Source organism: Desarmillaria tabescens, assembly GCF_030435595.1.
Source record: "Desarmillaria tabescens strain CCBAS 213 chromosome Unknown EV420scaffold_17, whole genome shotgun sequence".
In the NCBI taxonomy this organism is placed as follows: Eukaryota; Fungi; Basidiomycota; class Agaricomycetes; order Agaricales; family Physalacriaceae; genus Desarmillaria; species Desarmillaria tabescens.
The window spans coordinates 191642-210834 of NW_026848316.1; the positions used below are offsets into that span (position 1 = coordinate 191642).

Below are 19193 nucleotides of genomic sequence, written 5' to 3' on the forward strand. Positions count from 1 at the left end.
GCTCAGGCAAATAAATACACAGTTACACTTACTACTGAACAACCGTTCCGGTAAAAACACAGATTCAGAAGTCGAGCTTCGTTACTGATTGACTATTCCAGTTTAGTTCTCCTTATCAAGGGCCCAGGCTCGCGGGCGAATCAGGAACTTCCCCGAGTCGGCACGTGGAAAGAATGGAAAACGATGAGCTTCTATTTGGCTTAGTATCACTCACGGTGATGAACCCAAGTCGAACCATTATCCACCTCCATTCATGTCTCTGAAGGTCATTATCATCGGCGCAGGACCTGCAGGCTTGGTTGCATGCAAATCTTTATTGGAATATGCCTCTGAAGAATATCCTTTCGATCCTATCGTGCTTGAACAAGAAGATGACATTGGCGGTACATTTCGGTACCGATCTTACGAAGTGAGGCTCTTTCTCCGCAGTCGGAGACCGTTGACATCGTACCTGATGATCGCTATATAGAATTCCCATCTCGTCTCTTCAAAGCAATTGACATGCTTCTCCGACTTTCGTCTCCCAATGTCCCACCCGGACCACATGAGTCTAGAGGTGTGCGATTTTCATTGCTTGTGGGGTCGTGTGAGGAATGATAGTATTAATATTATATTTAGAATTATGTAGACTATCTTCGGGCATATGCACAACATTTTCAGCTTACTGAAAGAATCAAGCTCAATTGCAAGGTTGTCAATGTCAGCCGCGACCGCTCCACTGGCGAACACCTTGTTTCGTTCATAACGCGAAGCTTAGAAAACCCTCGTGAATGGGACCAGCGTCAGTCATACTTTTGTGTGACATAGGCGTCGTAAATGACACATTTCTCAGTTGTGATCACCCTTAGAGCACAATATCTAGCTGTCTGCACAGGGCTCCACGTACTCCCCCAATTTCCTAAAATCGACGGTATTGAGCATGTTGTTAAGAACCAGTCAGTCAAACAAGGTTCGGGAAAGCCGGTGTTTCACTCCCACGAATACAAGAATCGAACCCAACTTGCGGGGAAGCGTGTGATGATTCTTGGAACTGGCGGTGAGCACACACTACCGTGACCCTTAATAGAAGGGCCCTCTCATCTATCCTTCAGAGACGGGTATGGACCTTGCATATGAGGCGGCCAAAGCTGGGGCCAAGGAGGTGGTGTTGTGTACACGAGGAGGGTGAGCATTTCCGGCTTGTATGCTTCGCATAACCGCGTATAGTGATACCTCAATCAGATTTTTATCCATTCCTCACGCATTGGTCAGTGCCCCAACGTCATATTCTCGAGACTTAGGAGTTCATTGCGATCGCCGTAGAACAATTTTGAAATTTTTGGGCAGAAATTCGATGCCGAAAAGAAGGTACCCATAGACTGCCTCATAACGAACCTTGCCGAAACTGCCTATGTTGTAAGCAAGTGCTAACCATTTCCCGGCCCGCCTCTCCCTGATTGGTGTAATTCATAGCATCCCTGGATAGCCAGCTCGCATGTTCGATGGTTGTGAGTGAAATTCCTTCCAGTATCCAGGGTACAGCGTGTCAAATTTCCTAGCATATCGGACTTTGTCATTAAGCGCGTCCTGTGGGTTCTCACGGGCACTCAGGCTGGCTGTAATCAATGGGTATGTCGAAACACCTTTGTTCGCCCCAATACTAGTAGCGTGCCGAAAAGACGCGAGTTAAATTAATGTTTTCCTAGGTGGGCCAACTAGAACCGCACAGACTTGGGCGTGCCTATGTGTTTCTAAACAAGGTCTGTCTTTTGACAAGTACAACACACCTCGTGCCTTATTTGTGTGCTTTCTCCAGTCACACAAAGCTATGCCATATCTGAATCGACCGTATCGGGAACGACCTGTATTTCTGGACCGCATTGCTCGATATATTGATCCGCCCGAGGACTCGCCTCCGCAGACGGATTTCGTTGTTGACTTGGCGCCATTTCCCTCTCATTTCCTTCCCGATGGTCGAGCCATCTTCCCTCATCTCCCGAAACGAAAAGATTATCTTCGAATGAAGGGACGGGAGGTTCGCCCCGAGGTGGTAATATACGCAACAGGTTATACACAGGAGTTTGCTTTCTTCGACAAGGATAGCGGATACGCCACGCCTGAAGAAGCAAATATTCGAAACATTGCCCGTGAAGGAGATGAAAGCGTTGGTTTCATTGGGTTTGTCAGACCCGGTGTCGGTAAGCACAAAATTTACCGTAAATTGCAACGAGACGCATGTGCCTGACATTTAGGACCGTCCAGGAGCAATACCTCCCATTGCGGAAATGCAGACCTTCTTCTGGATATCACTTATTAAAGGTCAGGTGCGAAGGCCTCTGCCACCACCGCATTACCACTTGCTTGTTGAGGACACCGCGCGTATCAAATATGGTGTCGATCATTCCACGTATATGAGTACTCTCGCGAAAGACATTGGTGCGGCTCCAGGTCTTTGGCAACTTTGGCAATTATACGGGACACATGTCCTGGTATGCTATTGGTGAGTGCTCGTATGTCAAAGATTACTCTGTGCTGACAGTTCTGGAGCTTCGGTGCGGCGTTCACCTCATTCTATCGCTTGGTAGGCCCGTACAAATCTGCTTCTTCGCCGGAGGTAATACGAACGGAAATTTGGGATACGATCACACGGCGCGGTATTCTCGGGAACGTGATTATGGGGGTTATACCTATGGCATTCTACTTGACGCTTAATACCCTTGCTTTTGGGGCAGGGCTGGTATATTCGCTTTTTGGGGGATGCATCGAATAAGTATAGAGGTCTTATTTTCTCTTTTCTTTTTACAGTACACTAGGCCTTACTTGGAGACCATACACTCATTCCCTAACAACGTTTCTGCTCATGAAACTGAATGAATTCAAAAGTGAAAGCCAAAAGTATACATGAAGTATTACTGCTACAAACTATTGCGTACCCACGTATTCGGAAACTGGACATGAAGGTCATGAAATATTACAAGTTATAACTCACACCTTCAGCTTCGGCGCGATACTAGATACCCCTTCGTTTATGTACTATAAAGCAGCACTTCCTTCCTTCGACAACCCCAACCCACTTAAGGTGCTGCAGTCAAGCCCGCCTCAGCGGCCTTTCGACATAACGGGAGGAGGGTCGACACGGCTGACAGCAGCAAAGGACACGATGGACGCAATACCGCTGAAGAGGAATCCAATCCAGGGAATAATCCCGAACCACAAGACTAGAAGGAACGAATTAACATTCACCCAAAATCTTAAGATAGATGCAAACATACTGAAGTTAATTCGTCGATACAGAGGGTCAACTCCGAGAGAAGCAGCAGCCTCAAGGAGAGTATCCGCTGGGACAGCGGAACCGTCTGCAGTGGTTCCCGAAACCAATACGCCCTTCCTTCGGACTGCATCAGAGACGGGAATCTGGCAGGCGAAGAGAGCGACGGTAATGAAAGCATAAAGAAACCCTTGTGCTTTCAAAGCCTTTTTGGTTGAGGCCACTGAAACGAAGAGACCGATGAGGGTTCCGATGGAAAATACGCAGAGGATGACACAGAAAGTTTCGGAGGCGATAGCGGGATGGACAACGCCTAGATACAAAATGTCAGAAAATGTTCGACCTAAGCAACAATGGGACATACTGTTGGTAACAAGCCGAAGGGTGATACCGAGAGGCGCGACAGCCCTTCGCAGGAAAGACTTGAGCCGGTTTTGCTTGATCACAGTGTTCAACCCGATGGAAAGGCTGATAGCACCCCACGCGAATGCCATAAAGTACGCAGCAAGTCGTACGGCGAAGAGAGGTGCACGAGCCATTACTATAGACTTAGTAGAAGGCTTGATGTAGACACTGGGAGAAGCTTTGCGAACAGAGTCGGGGACTGAGCAAAAAGAGCAGGCAATTTAGACTTTATATACTCTCGGGTAGTAGCCTTGAAACGGTAAAAGAAGCAATAAAGAGTGATCTGGAAGACAGCCAGAAAAGGTCTAGAGAAAATACGGAAAGCTTCGGGAAAATCAAGATGAACGCTCGTAACACTGGTCGGGTAAATTCATTCCCCAGTTATGGGAAAAGGGGGAACACTTGAACACTTCCCGTCTTCTACTGGAGGCGAGTTGGAGAAGCGCGCTTAATTTGGGGGTGAAGTATCGTAAGTCAAAGGCCGTTGCTAGCAAGAATCGGGCAACCGTGTCGACAACCTGACAAGTTACTGACAGATTAGAGCGATCATGACGGAAGGTGCCGATCCTAATGATAATTTTAGGGAGATGCGGGTACAGGGTAACTCGTCAAGGTCATTTCGACTGGTCTGGAGGAGGTCCAGATTCCCGAGGACGCGAGTGGCGCCATGATGCGTTAATTGTAAAACCACAAGACCATATTATATTGCTTTTTTCGTCGTCCGAGGATTTGGTCTGGTCTTCTAATCTGATGTTTCCCCGGGACCGGGGGGTGAACTTGGCTCGTTTTCAACGTAGTCAAATTTACGAGGTCCGGTCTGAATCGGAGAGAACAGGCCCAGCAAAACAAGATAAGTGGACTACACACCTAATAAAATTATTCTTGTATTTCTCGGGACCTTATTTTCCAAGGAATCACCGACACATGGGTTTGACTTGCGCCACATATGAAAACTTTATAAAGGTCAAGATGCTGGTCGATGAGTCATGGATGATCGATGACCAATCATCGGATCGGATATTCCGAATATTTCCACCTTTTCGTCGGAGCCTTCTCCAGTTTCTCGTCCTGCAATTTGATTCTCTTGGCATTAACGGCGTGCATCGTTCCGCTCAATGCTTCGCTGCTGTACCTTTTCGAGCGACGTTCGGGTTGGCGTTGAGCGACACGCAGCGGCAAGTTTAGACTGAGATTGGTCGTTGGAAATGGCTTGTACGAGGGCAGCGCGCTGAGTTCATTAGTTTGGATGGGGATTTACGTTGGTTCTCTCTCTACTCTGGTACGCTAATTATTTACTCTTCGAGACTTCGAAATTCGAGTTTCAAAGCACTATGCTCGGCCTATATCTTCGTTACCGTAGTTGTCGTCTACCAGTGCTCAGCCGTCTCTCTTTCGACTAAAGATTCTGCGAAATCCATGGTTGCAATCTATGCCTCACGACGTTGCCGACGACGTACATTACTGTACAGTCAATGTACTCCGTCGTGCCGCCTGTCAAAAATTTGAGCGCAGCACCCGTCATAGATGCCTGTTACCTTTCTTTTCGCTTACAGTACAGTTCGCACTGTGTAACAAAGTCTATACCCGTGTATTGAACGTGTTTTGAGTCCCGAAGTTTCGTGCGATCTCAAACGCCGTCCTTCTCTTTTTAGGACCACCACGTTCTAGTTAGAGTGACCTGCTCATCGAATGCCGTGAACAGAAACGATGGCGTCTTATCGTCCTATCACTCCCATTTCTACTACATTTCCCCAACCAGTGACAGCCTTGTCCTTTGACCCCGTCTCTGATATCCTATGGGCCGGGTCACAGAGCGGCATTGTTACGGCGTATGTCAGCGAGGGCATGAGCGGCGTCTCTTTTCGTGTTTCGGATTTGCCGGTTCTCAAGGTTGTCGCCGGAGAAAGCTATGTACGCGCTGCGGGAAGTAGAGGTCTTGGTTTTGGAACATGGGGAAAAGGCGGAGTGAACAAATGGCATTATCGGTACGAACGTTACCGTCTCCAACAAACTACGGAACTGAAAAGAGACGGGAATCTAGGTCGTCTACGCCCGTCCTAACCTTCTCGACGTCAACAAATTCGTCCAATGTCATTGGAGTTTCTGTCGTCGGTCCCGAACTGTTGTTAATCAATCCTCCAACCGGTACTGTCGTACGGCAAACGCAAACACCTTCGTTGATTACGCACCTCGAATTTTCTCACTCAAGTCTCATATCTGGTGCTGTCGATGGCTTTGTGCGGACCCATGATCCTCGAACAGGCATCGCCAGGTCTGGCGGTTCAGAACATATGGTGAGGGCTCATCCGAGTGGTATCCAAGGCTTGCAAACGTCGGGAAATTTCATCTTCACAATCGGACTGCAAACTCGGTTCGTGTATCGATCCATGACTTTATGGACTTTGACGAGCGTGTACCAGACAAGGTCGTCCATTTCCTGATCAGCTTGTGAAAGTGTACGATTTGAGGACGATGCGTGCACTGCCGCCATTCCCATTTCCCGCCTGGACCCGCGTTCCTAAATCTTGTTCCTCGGCGTTCTTCAAGCAGTGTTGCGATTACTTCTAACCAAGGCTCAGTCAGCGTCGTCGATGTCGCGAATTTGAGTGCTACGCCTGAATTCTACCAGGTATTGCTATTTGCCCCACTCTAAGTTATTAACTAAGAGGTCGTTCAGATTGATACAACATCATACCTGACCTCGGTCGCTCTGTCTCCTACCGGTGCATACATGGCCTTTGGAGATGCTGATGGACTGATACATCTGTCTACGCAAGTTGATGAAGGAGGCCTAGTTCCCTTCAATGGGTTTGAAGGGCAGCCCGTGGAATGGGCCAACGTTCCTGCTCCGCTACCGAATATTGAGTGGTCTGATTCAATGTAGGACTCATCTGTTGCACCCTATGGCACACTCACACCATCCTCTGCAGCCCATTGAACTCCATCGGAATGCCTCATTATAGCTCGCCGCTGCTATCGTCTTGGAGTCCGCAATTCATGACATCCAATTTACATTATCCTCCGCCCCCCAAGATACCTCTTCAGATTCTGAATTCAGTAAAGACTAACGATAACATCGCTTATGCTGCTCTACCAAAGGAACTGCGTGGACGCCGGAACGTAATCTCTGTGGCCCCACGTAAGCAGAGCGCAAGGTTCCGCAGTGGAAAATCTCATTCTGTTGATGTGCGTATTATATCACTTTGCTTTACCCTGCTGATCAATGTTTTGCAGGAACCCGACACGCCTTTGTTTGGCACTAGTGGTGACGAGATTCCAAGCATGTATCGTCATGTCGAGATCGAATACTCGAAATTTGGCGTGGAAGACTTTGACTTTGGGTAAGTGAGAACTATTGATCTTTTCCAAGCGTCTGACAGTAAATCACAGATTCTATAACAAGACTGAGTATAGTGGACTTGAAACGCATATCCTTAACTCATACACCAACCCTATGCTGCAAGCCATGCACTACATTCGGCCTATTCGCCGTTTAGCAAAATCTCACATTTCTACTGATTGTAACAGAGAGCACTGTCTTCTTTGTGAACTCGGTTTCGTTGTTCGCATGCTCGAAGATGCTCGTGGCACAAACTGTCAATCAAGCAATTTCTGCAAGACCGTTGGCGTCTTGGCACAAAGTATGTTTTATATATGTATGCCGTTCCCAACCAACTGATTGTATAATGACAGCATCCAACGCCATTGACTTGATTGATTACGGACGAGAGTCTAATGAGGTGGACCATGGTCACATGATTCAGTCATTCCACCGTTTTCTCGTCGACCATCTGAGCTCTGAAGGCAATGCGTTTCCTCGAAATCCTGTCCTTGTCAAACGCCCTTCATACATTCCCGACCCTTACAATCCTGCGGCCGCCCCAATTACTCAGCTGATGGGAATCGATGCTCGGAATGTAATCACCTGCATGAATTGCAAGGCTGTACGAACTAAAGAGAACGTAACGCATATAGTCGACCTCGTCTACCCGCGCAAGGTACTCAAACCTTTTCCCATATGACACTGATCCTTATTTATTTTGAGGTTGCATCTAATGAGGTTCAACCGGCAAACGATTTTACTAACATCTTACGGGATTCGTTACTACGGCAAATGACTCACAAGGCTACCTGCCAGACGTGCAAACAGTTTTCAACGTTCTCTTCCCGGAGGTCCATAGCATCCGCAGATCTCCCAGCCATTCTGGCGGTTAATGCATGTGTGAATAGTGAGGACAACTTGAAGACGTGGATGGATCGACGGAACCAGACTTTCCTGCCGTCACGCGTGGAACTTCAGGGACAAGTAGAAGGTGTGGACGATCCAGAAAAAATCGTGTACGAATTGCGGGTGTGTTTTATCTGGTTCGTACCCGGGTTCGTCACTGACATCTCATTTCAGGCGATTATTGTTCAAGTTATTACGGAAGACGAGCACTCGCATTTGGTCGCTCTTGTCAAGGGTTCGGTTCACCAGGATTCTCCCGCATGAACACCTTCTAACTTCTCCCCAGTGCCCGAGGCGGAGCAGGGTCTGGACAGTCCCTGGTATTTGTTCAACGACTTTGTCGTCCGTAATGTCTCCGAGGAAGAAGCCCTTAGTTTTCCCAACAAGTGGAAGGTTCGTAATTCAGCACCTCGTGGATCTAAGTATTCTTACCCATGGCCTATTTGATTTTGCAGGTGCCTGCAGTCCTCCATTTTGAGCGTGAAGACATGCGCGACGCAATAGACTTCAGCGAGCTACCGTTTACCTCGGATGATTCCATCCTCAGCCGAGACACATCTATATCAATGTCAGCGTCTCCCTTTCATTTGAGGATATTGTTTTCATTGATATTGTGTTGACAGAAACCGCGACTCTAATCTTATCAAACATGAATGTCTTCGGTATGAAGAACTTCCTCGACCGGGGACCCTGGTTGCTATCGATGCCGAGTTCGTGTCGATGCAGCAGGTTTGCGCAACTTTTAGTCTTTTATCTACACTGCTAAGTATGGTTATAGGAAGAGACCGAGTATCGGTCTGATGGAACGAAGAAGGTTATTCGACCTGCTAGACTCAGCCTTGCGCGGGTATCGGTGCTACGAGGCTGATGGTACCCAAGCAAGGCGTGCCTTTCATCGACGACCATATACATACAAGTGAGGTCATTGTCGACTATCTGACGGAATTTTCAGGCATCCGGTGTACGTTCTTTTTAATCTGTTTACTCGTCGTCGTTCTGATGATATTCGCTTCAGTTGGTGATCTCGACCTTCTACGATCACCGTACACCCTCACGCCACTCAAGGTCGTGTACAAGAAATTGCGACTTTTGGTAGATCGGGGGTGCATATTCATAGGGCATGGATTGTCTAAGGATTTCCGTATAATCAGTACGCCGGTGCTTTTCGCTCCAATGTCCAATCTAATAATTCACAATTTGTTGCCAGACATATTCGTTCCGCCTGACCAGGTGATCGACACAGTCGACCTCTACTTCCTGAAATCACGACAAAGGCGTCTTTCCCTTCGTTTCCTATCGTGGTTTGTCTTGAAAGAACAGATTCAAACAGGACACGCATGATTCCATCGAGGATGCCCGCTCCGCGTTGAATCTGTACAAGGCATATCATCAATTCGAAGAGCAGGGTATCTTCGATCAGAAATTGGAGGAACTTTACAAGGAAGGGCGACAATGCAACTTTAAGCCGCCTCCTGTGGAGACCCCTACAACGGCACCGTCGCGGCCTATAGCAGAACCGAATCAATATGTCGTGGAGCAGGCCAATCTACTATTGGAAGCGCAGCTTGCGCAGATGTATCCTACAGGGCACACTCCGTCGGCTGCACGCATGCCAACCCCGGGAGCGTTCATGCAACATCCCAACGTGTTGAGGCATCGCGGGGATGAGCATAGATATAAGCATCCAAATTATCATCGGTCTAGTCGGTAGCGTGTTCGTCGGTGGTAGATCCATGAGGACATTGTATCTTCAGAAGCATCATGACTGTATTCTTGTATTGCAACTGTATTTTATATGATGAAATGATTAGCATGGTCGTCGAGGAAGAGCCAGATTGGAACCCGAGAAGACGCGGATATAACTAGAAATCAAGTGGATACACGAGATGAGTACGTTAGATATACAAATTGTTTAGAAGTCGAAATCAGTCCTCATCAATATCCTTCCTTCGGTGATACTGATTTGCAGATAAGCGAACAGTGCTACTATGAAAGCAGTCCAAAGACGCACCACAATCGTCGCTTTCTTTGCCGTCTTGGCACCCTGAGCTTCTTCCACCTGATTATGCATCGGTGAGCAGAACGGTGTGCTACGATCAGGATACGCACTTGGTCGAGGAGTTCAATAAGTTGGTTTTCCGACACTCGTCCTCTCAACTGACCCGACTGCGCCATTCTCAACAAGATGCCTTCAATTTGTTGCGATCGCTCGGGACTGACAAGCGCGATTCGGGACACTGCAGGGTAATGTTGATATCCTTCCACGAGCAACCGGTAGAGAAACGTACATCGTTCCCGAGCTGCTGTATCCAACACAGTGGCCATCAAATCGCGCCTCATCTGCTCTTCTTGAGCGCGCTTTGCTTCATCTTCTGGGGATTTTGCGCCGGTAGCTTGTTGGGGGATCTGGCTGAGGTTCTCCATGGCTTGGAAGTCGAAGTGATTCGAGTGAGAGAACCGTTACCTCACATTCGGTCTGGCGGTCCGATTTGAGTCCGTTGGCCGGTTCCAGCTGCTTACCACTGCTTGTCAACTTACATCTCGCAAGACAGACTCTGCGCTTTTGCGACGCTACTTTTCGAGGGATATCTGTCCAGGATGAGGCTCTCGGATACGTTACTTCTAGAATTAGAGGGGCCCTTAGCTTCTCCCTTTACACTGTCTTGACGAACTAGATTTTGGCTTTTTCGAGGGCTTAGTACTACGTCTAATTGTCTGTTGTCTTGTTAAGAGACTGGGAGCTCAGACGCCTCATTACTCGGCTTGCAGATTTTGAGCGCGAATGGCTTATCCGCTCCTTGCTATAATCTGTTCAAGGTGCAAGTGCATGACCAGTGGGCTACTGCCGTTTTGATAATTTTATAGCTGCCGTCGGCAGGGAAATCCATCTGCTCATTCTTTCACCACTCCCCTGCTGATCCTGCATCACGCGAACCTCAGAGTAGATGAGGCAGTGAAAGGTGGCTCTTGGTTGCCCTTCCGCGCACTGGCGAAATGTCAATGAAATCCCTCCAACTACCCAGCACAGCTGCTTACATTGTTCTCCGACGAATACTACTATTACAAGAACATCGTTAATGGTGGGTACCTAAGTAGATTCAGGGACCATCATCTTCCAATATTTGCGTTTCTCATGGTGTCGGTCTGTCGGAACATGGCGCATCATGCATGTGCAGTGGCAAGTCCAATCTTTGTGTCTAACGGCATGGATGTTGGCAGGACCCATTCTCCCTCGGGCTTGCTTCGGACATGTACTTATATGAATGGTGTACGTGCGTTCAAAGCCTCGAAACCACTGCCAATAAGTACTGACCCGGCCTTGCTCTCGGAGTAGCCGGCCTTACAATGACTCGTGTACCGTTATTCTGGGACGATGCTATACAAGAACACAAGAGGATTATTGTTATATTGTGATGGTTGCTCCACCCGTGAGCTATTTCTGCGAACATGCAAAGAGGAAAACAAAAGGATAGGTCCCAAGAAGGAAGACAACACAGTCACGTGGTCGCCGCAACTGCATTGATTGCGAAACAATGGCCTCTTTCATTGTCCTTGATGTAGCCTGTTATAAAAGCCCTCTTCGCGATATTCTCTCATTTCTACATCTTGTTCTCTTCCTTAGACGACGACACTCCTTCGCGCTTTTTTCTATCACTTTTACGACTTTTTTCCGCTTCAAAAAATGCCTCAAATTTTCTCATCGGCGTTGAAAGCCGTTATCCTCGCTGGGTTTTGTTCCGTTGCTGCGCGCGCAGCCGAGATTGATGTTACTGTTGGAGGACCTGGAGTCCTCAGATTCAGTCCAGATTCGGTGGTACGTCCCTGTCGATCCTCGTTCTCCGAGCGCCGTGTTCAACGCTTGTATAGACTGCCAACGTCGGTGATGTTGTGCGATTCACATTTATGCAGAAGAACCACACCGCGACACAGTCGACCCTAGCCAATCCGTGTTCTCCCATCGCGAACGGTTTCGATAGTGGATTGTGAGTGGCTATCTTCTTTGTTAAGGCTTGCATATACTTACAGTTCGATAGTGTGCCCGTCTCTGACAATACCACCTCTGGTTTCCCAGTCGCGGAACTGACCATTGCCGACACCAACCCAATTTGGGTCTACTGTAAACAAGCGAACCACTGTCAGCAGGGAATGGTCTTTGCCGTCAACCCGGGCGACAAGATGGCTCAATTCCAAGCTGCGGCAACAGGAAACACGACTGCCACTGCTTCCTCCGGAGGTTCAGCGACCTCGGCAGCCGCTGGTGTTGTCACTGTTACCGCTACCGTCACTGTATCCAATGGACAAGTGATGACGACTACCTACGCGACTACGGCAGCTACTGCATCTTCGACCTCTTCCACGACAACCGACCACAAAGTCATTGTCGGTGGAACCGGTGGTCTTTTGACTTATTCGCCTGCCAACATCACGGCTAACGTTGGCGATACCGTTACCTTTGAATTCCACCAAAAGAACCACACGGTCACTGCTTCTAGCTTCGCCTCTCCCTGCCAGGCTCTTTCGGGGGGATTCAACTCTGGATTGTGAGTCCATTCTAAATTTCATGAATACGGAAGATCTGAATGACTTTTTGTAGCATGCCTGTCACTACCGATGCTCAGACTTTCCCGACTTATACGATCCAAGTTAACGACGTGAGTTTTCTGCTCTATCGCTAGAAACGCTGTGCTCATCCTTTTCCTTCTAGACCAAGCCGATCTGGGCATATTGCGCACAGACCAACCACTGTGCACAGGGAATGGTCTTTGCCGTCAACGCAAACGAGACTAGTGCCAACACCTTTGAGGCTTTCAAGGCCAAAGCCATGAGCAACTCTACGTCCACTTCGAGTTCAAGTGGCGCTGCCTCGTCGTCGACTGGTTCGGCGTCGGGCGCGAACGGAACTACTAGTCTAGGGTTGCATCGTTCTGGCGCCGTGGCCATCGTTTTCGCAATCGCATTGGGTTGTCTGCTATGATCGACACGGTCTTTATGATCTTTCCCTTCGTGTTACGCGTCGTTGTATCTTTTATATGGATTCATTGTATCGATATTTACTCCTTTCATGGACATCTAGTTTTTCTAATACAGAGACTCAGTACTGTAGTCTACTAGTAACTGCTAATAGTTCACAATTCCAGTTAATATTCGGTATCGGCTTTTCGGCTGAGCCTTCGGCAATTTGCGCCGCATACATAAATGGCACCACTTGAGATTTCAAACCTCAATCTTACACTCATGCCGAAAGCACCCTCTAATCCACGTTTGCACTCAAAGGATGAGTATCATTTCAATTTTGGGCGGAACAAAGGCATGAGTATCAGAAGTATCTTATGGCTATGTTGTGGACCTTTGTATTCGGGAAGGTGTAGACAAGACACGCCCCGACCTCCGTCGAGCGCGCAATCTAGTTCCACCTATGCTCACCTTCTGCAAGAACCGCGTCCCCGGTCACTGAAGGAGCGTAGGCAGGATGTTAAAGATACTCTTCCGGAACCAGTCTGGGAGGAGTGCCTGGTTGCGTTACGTCGAGCAGTGCAGTGCCAGTCAGTAGCGATTCTGTCATCGGAAGAAGAAGTACAGATTTTGGAAAGCATTCTTACCAGTGATCTCAATGGCACGTATGCCAAGAGGCCAGCAGATATGAGTCTTTTGAATGACCCTTCGTCGGTGTCGATGACAGCGCTCAGGAATCTCTTGAACGAAGTGGAAGATGTTTCCACGCTGCAGACTCCAAAAGATGAGGAGGAGGAGAAAGAAGAAGAAGAGGGACTGGAAGCCGATGGAAATCAGGACGATTTGTGGTGGGTGACTTACGATGCAGACGGTGAAGCCTGGGATTGGTCGGACGCATTCAGACAGAAGATTTCGTCAGTAGCCAAAGAGGTCCAGAAGGAGCATGGAAATGTTGGACTGCGTGTTGCACGATGGGCAGTGCGAGGCAAGGTCGGTAACTGTTACTTTCAGTGTTCATACGTCTGCTGATTAAATGTGTGCGTACAGTATGCTCAAACAGTGTGTGGAATCACATATGGAAGAGGGTATACGATGCGATGCGAGTGGTATGATGGATCGATGGAATGGCTTATTGATGCATGCCTGCTGGAAGGTCGTCGCCTGGAGCCAGGCATGATGTTCGCTGATTAAGTTTACCTACTTATTTAGCTCTTAGTCGACACTCAAGGACAATCAGAATACTATTATATACAGCATGTTCATTCGATCCCTAGGAATTCAGGTCAAATGAAAGTGACGCGTAATGTAATCCAGACTCTCGGAGCTAATTCAGGTCCACAATTTCTTCGCTCTAACGATTTGGAGTGCAATACCGAAAAGCTGGTCAAATCAACGTAGTGGTTAGAAATATATATGAGCACTATATGTCTCCACTGCTATACAGTTGGGAGACAGTAAACAGGCTGGGTGACTCGTTCGCCCACTACAGGTCCTCTCCCTTCTTTCTCCATATCCATCACCTTCCAAAAATCACATCCTTTGCCATCATTCTGTGCTCCGGCGTAGCATGTCCACCAATACTTATCCGTTTTCCCATCCGTCCTATTCTTCATATCCGGTCGCAGAATCGTCGGTATACCACATTTACACCGAGGGATGCTGGATGGGTGAAAGTCCGGGCGGTAGAACCTGAAGGTTATGTTAATCCGGCAATTGGAGGTGTCATTTGGTACGCGAGGGTGAGAGGGTCGGTAGAGGTCCATGGAAGATTGTGGAGGGATAGAGTGTTTGAAGCGTTCTTGGCACGACGCATGCATGATTGTGAGCTGTCCATAGTAAGTATATGTATACAGGATGACATAGCCTGACTTACAGAATTGTGTGGAAGAGGTATGTTGAAGGTCTGAGCGCTTCGTGTCTCTCTTTCTTGGCTGGGAATAACTTCTCGCAGGCTGAAAATTCTCCGTGCACCTGAATAATGGAGGGACTCAGTATACCGAGGCTTAAGAATAATGGAACTTACCGAGGCTAAGAGAAGCTGAAAGTAGCGTCAATAAATGTTGATTGAATTTAAAGAACGTAGTTCGACCCGCCTATTGTGCAATACGGCCCCAAATAAGTCATCTGGTCCGAATGAGGTCCAACACTCTCCTTTGCACCTTCGTAACAGTTAGACGCAGCGACGTTTGCGTGCCAGGCATATTCTGACCCAGGCTGGCCAGCCCACTCAAGGGGAAAGCGTTGTCGCTTCCTTAGTTCCTCATTGACGAGTCGTTCAACAATGACACATGCCTCTTCCATAGGGGCAGGAAACTCAAGTGGAGGGTCCGTCATTCGACCATTATACCTACAGCAACCGCTCAACCAATTATTTGTCACAATGACAATATCTACGCACCAGAATCGCGCAGCCTCCTGCCAGGCGTCACCACTCCCTTCTGCACCGTTCTCTCTTGCAAAAAAAGATGTCCGATGTGGACTCTCTACGACTCTGTCAAAAAGCCACCATTTATTACGCTTCCATCCCCGTGAAGCGTCAACCATGGTGTAAAAGAGCTGACATGCTAAATCTGGTGGTAGAACCGATAGGTGCATGGTACAAGGGGTATGCTGCGCTACCATAGTCGGATTTGACAGTAAGAGAGGTGGCGGAGATACAGGCTTCTTCTTGGATGGCGAAGGGGGAGCTTGTCGGAGGACCGTCATAAGATCCACTGCTGGTTTCTTCCGACGAGCTTGGTGGCTTTGAGGTGGAGGGCAGCTTCTTTCGCGTCATAGCCGTATCATCTTCATTCTCTTGCTTGACAGATTTATTGGGCTTGTTTCCAAGCCATGATGTCAAGTCGTTCGTCCTTTTTCTCTTTTTCCCTCGATTGTTCAGATGTTGAACAGCAGCCTCTACATTGCCGTTGTGTTGCACTAAAGCATCCAAGACCGCCTCGTCAGAATGTGAAGCAGGTTGGCTGGAGTTTGATTGCAGTAAGCTGTATACGAGGGCGATAAGCATATCTGTGTCATCTGTGGCCATGATGGTTACTAGGAAAGACACGGACGCGACCCCGTGCCTGATGATATTTTCGGTCCGATGGCCCGGTCGAATCAAATGGCATCGAATACTTTTCAACATCATGATTACCTTTACTTCTAAGTATTGATGTGTCGCGGTATTGAGATATCTTTATGGTAATCATGCATCGCGGTTCAAATCCTGAAATGAATCATCACTCTCGTCGATCGATGACACGGAATTGGGTCGGTTCACGCTTCATGACTGTACCAACATACACAAAACTGGAATCACCCCACTTCGAGTGTGGATTGCTTCTGACTGGTGCTCGGACCAAGGTCCAGAAGTATACAGACACTTCAGGAAAGACGCCTGTTGTGCGCCGTGATTGTATTCCAGTCTATAGTGATGGTTAGTGTAGCGGGATTATTGATTCAGAGTTTCTCTTCTACAGGTCTTCAAGTTCTACAACGGCTTGGGTTGCTAGAGGCTGAAGAAGATTGAAGTTGCGAGCTTGGAATGATACGCAGTTATACAGTGTTTTTTTGGCGCCGCTCTGGAATTGCTTAACCAAAAAATACCACCGAGGCTAGCGGATGTTCGCCGGTGAGCCTCAGTACCCAGTACTGAACATGACACTTGACGTTTACATGGTACATGCACATCATGGACAATAATGTCTGATATTGAAAGTTGTCATATACTAAGTAATCTACTATCAGAAGCCCAGGCTGGGGCTTTTGGCTTACGATCCGAGAACAGGTCCTGAATCACTGCATTCCAAGGTAAGTCGGTATGAATGTCATATTTCTGCGAGATCTTACATACATCTGTGTCATAACCACCGGTTGTCTGCCAAACGAGCACCCCCCGAGGTTTAATCACAGTTCCATATGAGATAAAAATGTAGTGGACGTCGTGTCTTCACCCACATGCTTATCATCTAAGTGGTTAGTCAGTGGACAAATTCAAACATAGACAAAAGATGAGAGTTACTCTAAGGACCTGCATTTGCGCCGTCAACAAACAGTTCAAGCCAAGAAAACAGGAGTACGAACGTCAGCGTTATGGCGGGTGTCACCCATCACAAAATCAAGGTCTGTGATATCGTCCGTAGGGGAGACCAAGGCAGTCGAGGAGCTGGCCGCTTCCGGCCAGGGAAGGAGTGAGAGGATGAATCGGTCGCGGGCATCACAAAGAATATCAAAGTGCTGTATCATGGCGTTCATTTATGAGTATCAATAAGGATACTACCGTGCTTACTACTTCACCAGACTGAGCAAACAAACAAATTTGTTCGCACAAATGATTCCGTGCGCTCTGGTTGAAAATGAGTACATAAATTGAACGATGCAGACAACTGTTGCCTACTATTAAATCGCGACTCTGTTCATTCAGTCGTAAGAACGTGGAACAGATGATCACAGGTCTCGTTTATACATACCATTCTGTCGATCAAAGAACTGAGAATATCAGAATGGATCGTCAACCATGACGGGATGACATCTTCAAACCGGCACTTGATATCTGTATATTCTGTAAATTAAGCATTCACTCCAGTAGGAAGTAATTATATCACCGAGATCATACACTGAGAACAGCGCCCCCCGCTCATCAGAACTTGAAGCCCCGATAAGGTGAGGTAGGTTGGGATGCCTACAGAACAGCTATGTAAACAAAACGTGCAGAATCTTAATACCACATACATAACTTTCAAGTCCAACATAGTTGACGCTTCCCAGGTCTAGCAATGGCTTAGCACCAACAGCCCAGAATGAGGACGCAGGTATCGTACCGATTTCGCTTCACAGCCTGTGAACACTTTGATGGTAACGATCTTTCCACGTATTTCTGCTTTTTGAAGGCTATACCCTGGACCATCGATGATCTCTTCGCAGAGAGTGAGATGGCTTCTCTGCACAATCTGCAGGTTTCATGAGCATCCCCTTTCAGCATTTGTCAGGAAGGCTTAACTTACATCTACTAGTGGTTCTTCGGGCTTCAGAGCAGGTTCGGAGCGATTCATAAGCAGCAGTTCAACGATGCGCTGTAGGGATGCATTATTCTCTACAGTATTCTGTTCGATGTGCTGCAAGGATGTGGACATCTTTGTGCAGGTTTCTTCAAGCGAAAGTAACTTCTTGACCTAAAACAATTGGTACAAGGACATCAGGAGAGTGTACTGCTTACTTGGAAAAGCGACAGAGTACTTTTAACCCGTTTTTCGAGGCGTTGCAATTCATCGTTGTATGATTTAGAATAGAGGATTTGATCAAGCGACATCTTCTGTTCGTATTCTTCGACAGTGTTTTGGACATCATGCAAATCCCTATCAGCACACCCAGATAAAGCAATGACCGAGTAAGGTAGAGAAGGACGTACACTTCAAATTGTCGAATGCTGTCCAGTAGTGTAGGTGTGATTTCTACGCTCTGCAGATGCTCGGATAGAGTGACATGAGCCTTCAAGCACAGATTTGCGATTTCACGAGCAGTCCCCGTATTCTGCTGGCTCTGATCCACTTTTTTCAAGATGGAAAGGACAATATCTGTTGCTGGTCCAAGGGCCGGTACCGGGATTAACCCAGCAGTCGCCTAGATGACCATCAGCAACAATAGTTACCTGCTGAGTGGCTCTAATAACCACGTACCTTTAGACATTCCAGAGGCACTATAAGAGTCTCAATTCCCTTCTTCTTGACAAAGGGAATGGGCTTTTTCACCGCCTTCTTGACTAATATAAAGAACTTCGCCATCGAGTCGCCGTTCATGTGTCCTGTAGAGATGCTGTGGTTGTGGAAAGAGATGTTGTGTGTACCGAAAACCGCATGCTTTGCCTTTACGACAGTGTTGTACGGTCGCCGGTCACGGAACTTTGAGGCCGGAACTTTGGGGAGACTGTGCCCCAAGGTTCTTCTTCGTCTTCGAATGGCTTTACCGGCAAACGAACCCATAAACAGTTATGTCTTGCATCGAATTTCGAAAAATCAGTGAAACGTATGCAGACCATCGCGCTCAAGACTGAGCACCGTGTACGTCCAGACTGAGTTTTACCAATCGATGAAGTGAGGATTTACGGAGTCGGTGGGTCGGTAAGCAGTTCCAGAACGTAGTTCTGCAAGTGCGTAAGATGATGGACTGAGAGTTTTGAAAACTGCTTCCTCGTCCGCGGAGGGCGACATCAGACGACGCAGGCATTGGATCGAGAGCAATACAATCACCAAGTGGATCGTCGCTTGTTCATGCTTCATTTGTGGTTTATTTACAGCTTAACGTTTCCAGCTGCCCTTCACTCATCCTCTTGAATGACGTGAGACGATCTATGAAGCCTTCCGCTTCGTAGACATGCAAGTG

General features: G+C 47.7%; 8 protein-coding genes across 8 annotated transcripts; 4 read left to right on the forward strand and 4 right to left on the reverse strand.

Annotated features, from left to right (window-relative positions):
- Positions 1 to 16: 16 nt before the first annotated feature.
- EV420DRAFT_1542341 (uncharacterized protein) lies at positions 17 to 2832 on the forward strand. The gene is made up of 14 exons (XM_060473155.1): positions 17 to 50; positions 102 to 409; positions 470 to 556; positions 619 to 781; positions 833 to 1036; positions 1092 to 1164; positions 1222 to 1246; positions 1303 to 1395; positions 1453 to 1487; positions 1539 to 1608; positions 1686 to 1739; positions 1796 to 2177; positions 2242 to 2479; positions 2527 to 2832. The coding sequence occupies exons 2-14, from the start codon at positions 254 to 256 to the stop codon at positions 2747 to 2749; spliced, it is 1803 nt and encodes a 600-aa protein (XP_060330723.1). The 5' UTR covers positions 17 to 50; positions 102 to 253; the 3' UTR covers positions 2750 to 2832.
- A 52-nt stretch (positions 2833 to 2884) lies between these two features.
- EV420DRAFT_356112 (uncharacterized protein) lies at positions 2885 to 4004 on the reverse strand. Its single transcript, XM_060481829.1, has 3 exons — positions 3612 to 4004; positions 3252 to 3560; positions 2885 to 3197 (listed from the first exon to the last, which is right to left on the reverse strand). Exons 1-3 carry the CDS (start codon positions 3784 to 3786, stop codon positions 3079 to 3081), a joined length of 603 nt encoding a protein of 200 aa, XP_060330724.1. The 5' UTR covers positions 3787 to 4004; the 3' UTR covers positions 2885 to 3078.
- A 1355-nt stretch (positions 4005 to 5359) lies between these two features.
- Positions 5360 to 9591, forward strand: EV420DRAFT_1620648 (ubiquitin carboxyl-terminal hydrolase-domain-containing protein; the record flags this gene model as incomplete). The annotated part of the gene is made up of 19 exons (XM_060475593.1): positions 5360 to 5637; positions 5694 to 6023; positions 6073 to 6166; positions 6330 to 6532; positions 6583 to 6838; positions 6887 to 6993; positions 7043 to 7293; positions 7346 to 7650; positions 7698 to 8003; positions 8055 to 8115; positions 8167 to 8273; positions 8336 to 8448; positions 8504 to 8609; positions 8659 to 8733; positions 8760 to 8841; positions 8896 to 9030; positions 9088 to 9185; positions 9211 to 9354; positions 9421 to 9591. The coding sequence occupies 19 exons, from the start codon at positions 5360 to 5362 to the stop codon at positions 9589 to 9591; spliced, it is 3222 nt and encodes a 1073-aa protein (XP_060330725.1).
- A 54-nt stretch (positions 9592 to 9645) lies between these two features.
- Positions 9646 to 10340, reverse strand: EV420DRAFT_1308639 (PDCD5-related protein). Its single transcript, XM_060468529.1, has 4 exons — positions 10169 to 10340; positions 9990 to 10117; positions 9892 to 9939; positions 9646 to 9838 (listed from the first exon to the last, which is right to left on the reverse strand). The coding sequence occupies exons 1-4, from the start codon at positions 10302 to 10304 to the stop codon at positions 9806 to 9808; spliced, it is 345 nt and encodes a 114-aa protein (XP_060330726.1). The 5' UTR covers positions 10305 to 10340; the 3' UTR covers positions 9646 to 9805.
- Positions 10341 to 11388: 1048 nt separating this feature from the next.
- Positions 11389 to 12966, forward strand: EV420DRAFT_356338 (Cupredoxin). The gene is made up of 5 exons (XM_060481831.1): positions 11389 to 11694; positions 11748 to 11863; positions 11915 to 12421; positions 12475 to 12532; positions 12586 to 12966. The coding sequence occupies exons 1-5, from the start codon at positions 11563 to 11565 to the stop codon at positions 12853 to 12855; spliced, it is 1083 nt and encodes a 360-aa protein (XP_060330727.1). The 5' UTR covers positions 11389 to 11562; the 3' UTR covers positions 12856 to 12966.
- Positions 12967 to 13115: 149 nt separating this feature from the next.
- Positions 13116 to 14024, forward strand: EV420DRAFT_1479725 (uncharacterized protein; the record flags this gene model as incomplete). Its single annotated transcript, XM_060469606.1, has 2 exons — positions 13116 to 13823; positions 13881 to 14024. The coding sequence occupies 2 exons, from the start codon at positions 13116 to 13118 to the stop codon at positions 14022 to 14024; spliced, it is 852 nt and encodes a 283-aa protein (XP_060330728.1).
- Positions 14025 to 14168: 144 nt separating this feature from the next.
- Positions 14169 to 15862, reverse strand: EV420DRAFT_1542361 (uncharacterized protein; the record flags this gene model as incomplete). The annotated part of the gene is made up of 5 exons (XM_060473156.1): positions 14169 to 14659; positions 14707 to 14820; positions 14913 to 15180; positions 15232 to 15557; positions 15640 to 15862. Coding segments are annotated over 5 exons (1321 nt in total), but the record flags the coding sequence as incomplete, so codon positions are not given.
- Positions 15863 to 16871: 1009 nt separating this feature from the next.
- EV420DRAFT_1642806 (uncharacterized protein) lies at positions 16872 to 18610 on the reverse strand (the record flags this gene model as incomplete). Its single annotated transcript, XM_060477412.1, has 11 exons — positions 16872 to 17051; positions 17104 to 17160; positions 17212 to 17226; positions 17285 to 17367; positions 17420 to 17496; positions 17547 to 17584; positions 17636 to 17764; positions 17819 to 17986; positions 18031 to 18169; positions 18223 to 18434; positions 18491 to 18610. The coding sequence occupies 11 exons, from the start codon at positions 18608 to 18610 to the stop codon at positions 16872 to 16874; spliced, it is 1218 nt and encodes a 405-aa protein (XP_060330730.1).
- Positions 18611 to 19193: the final 583 nt, after the last annotated feature.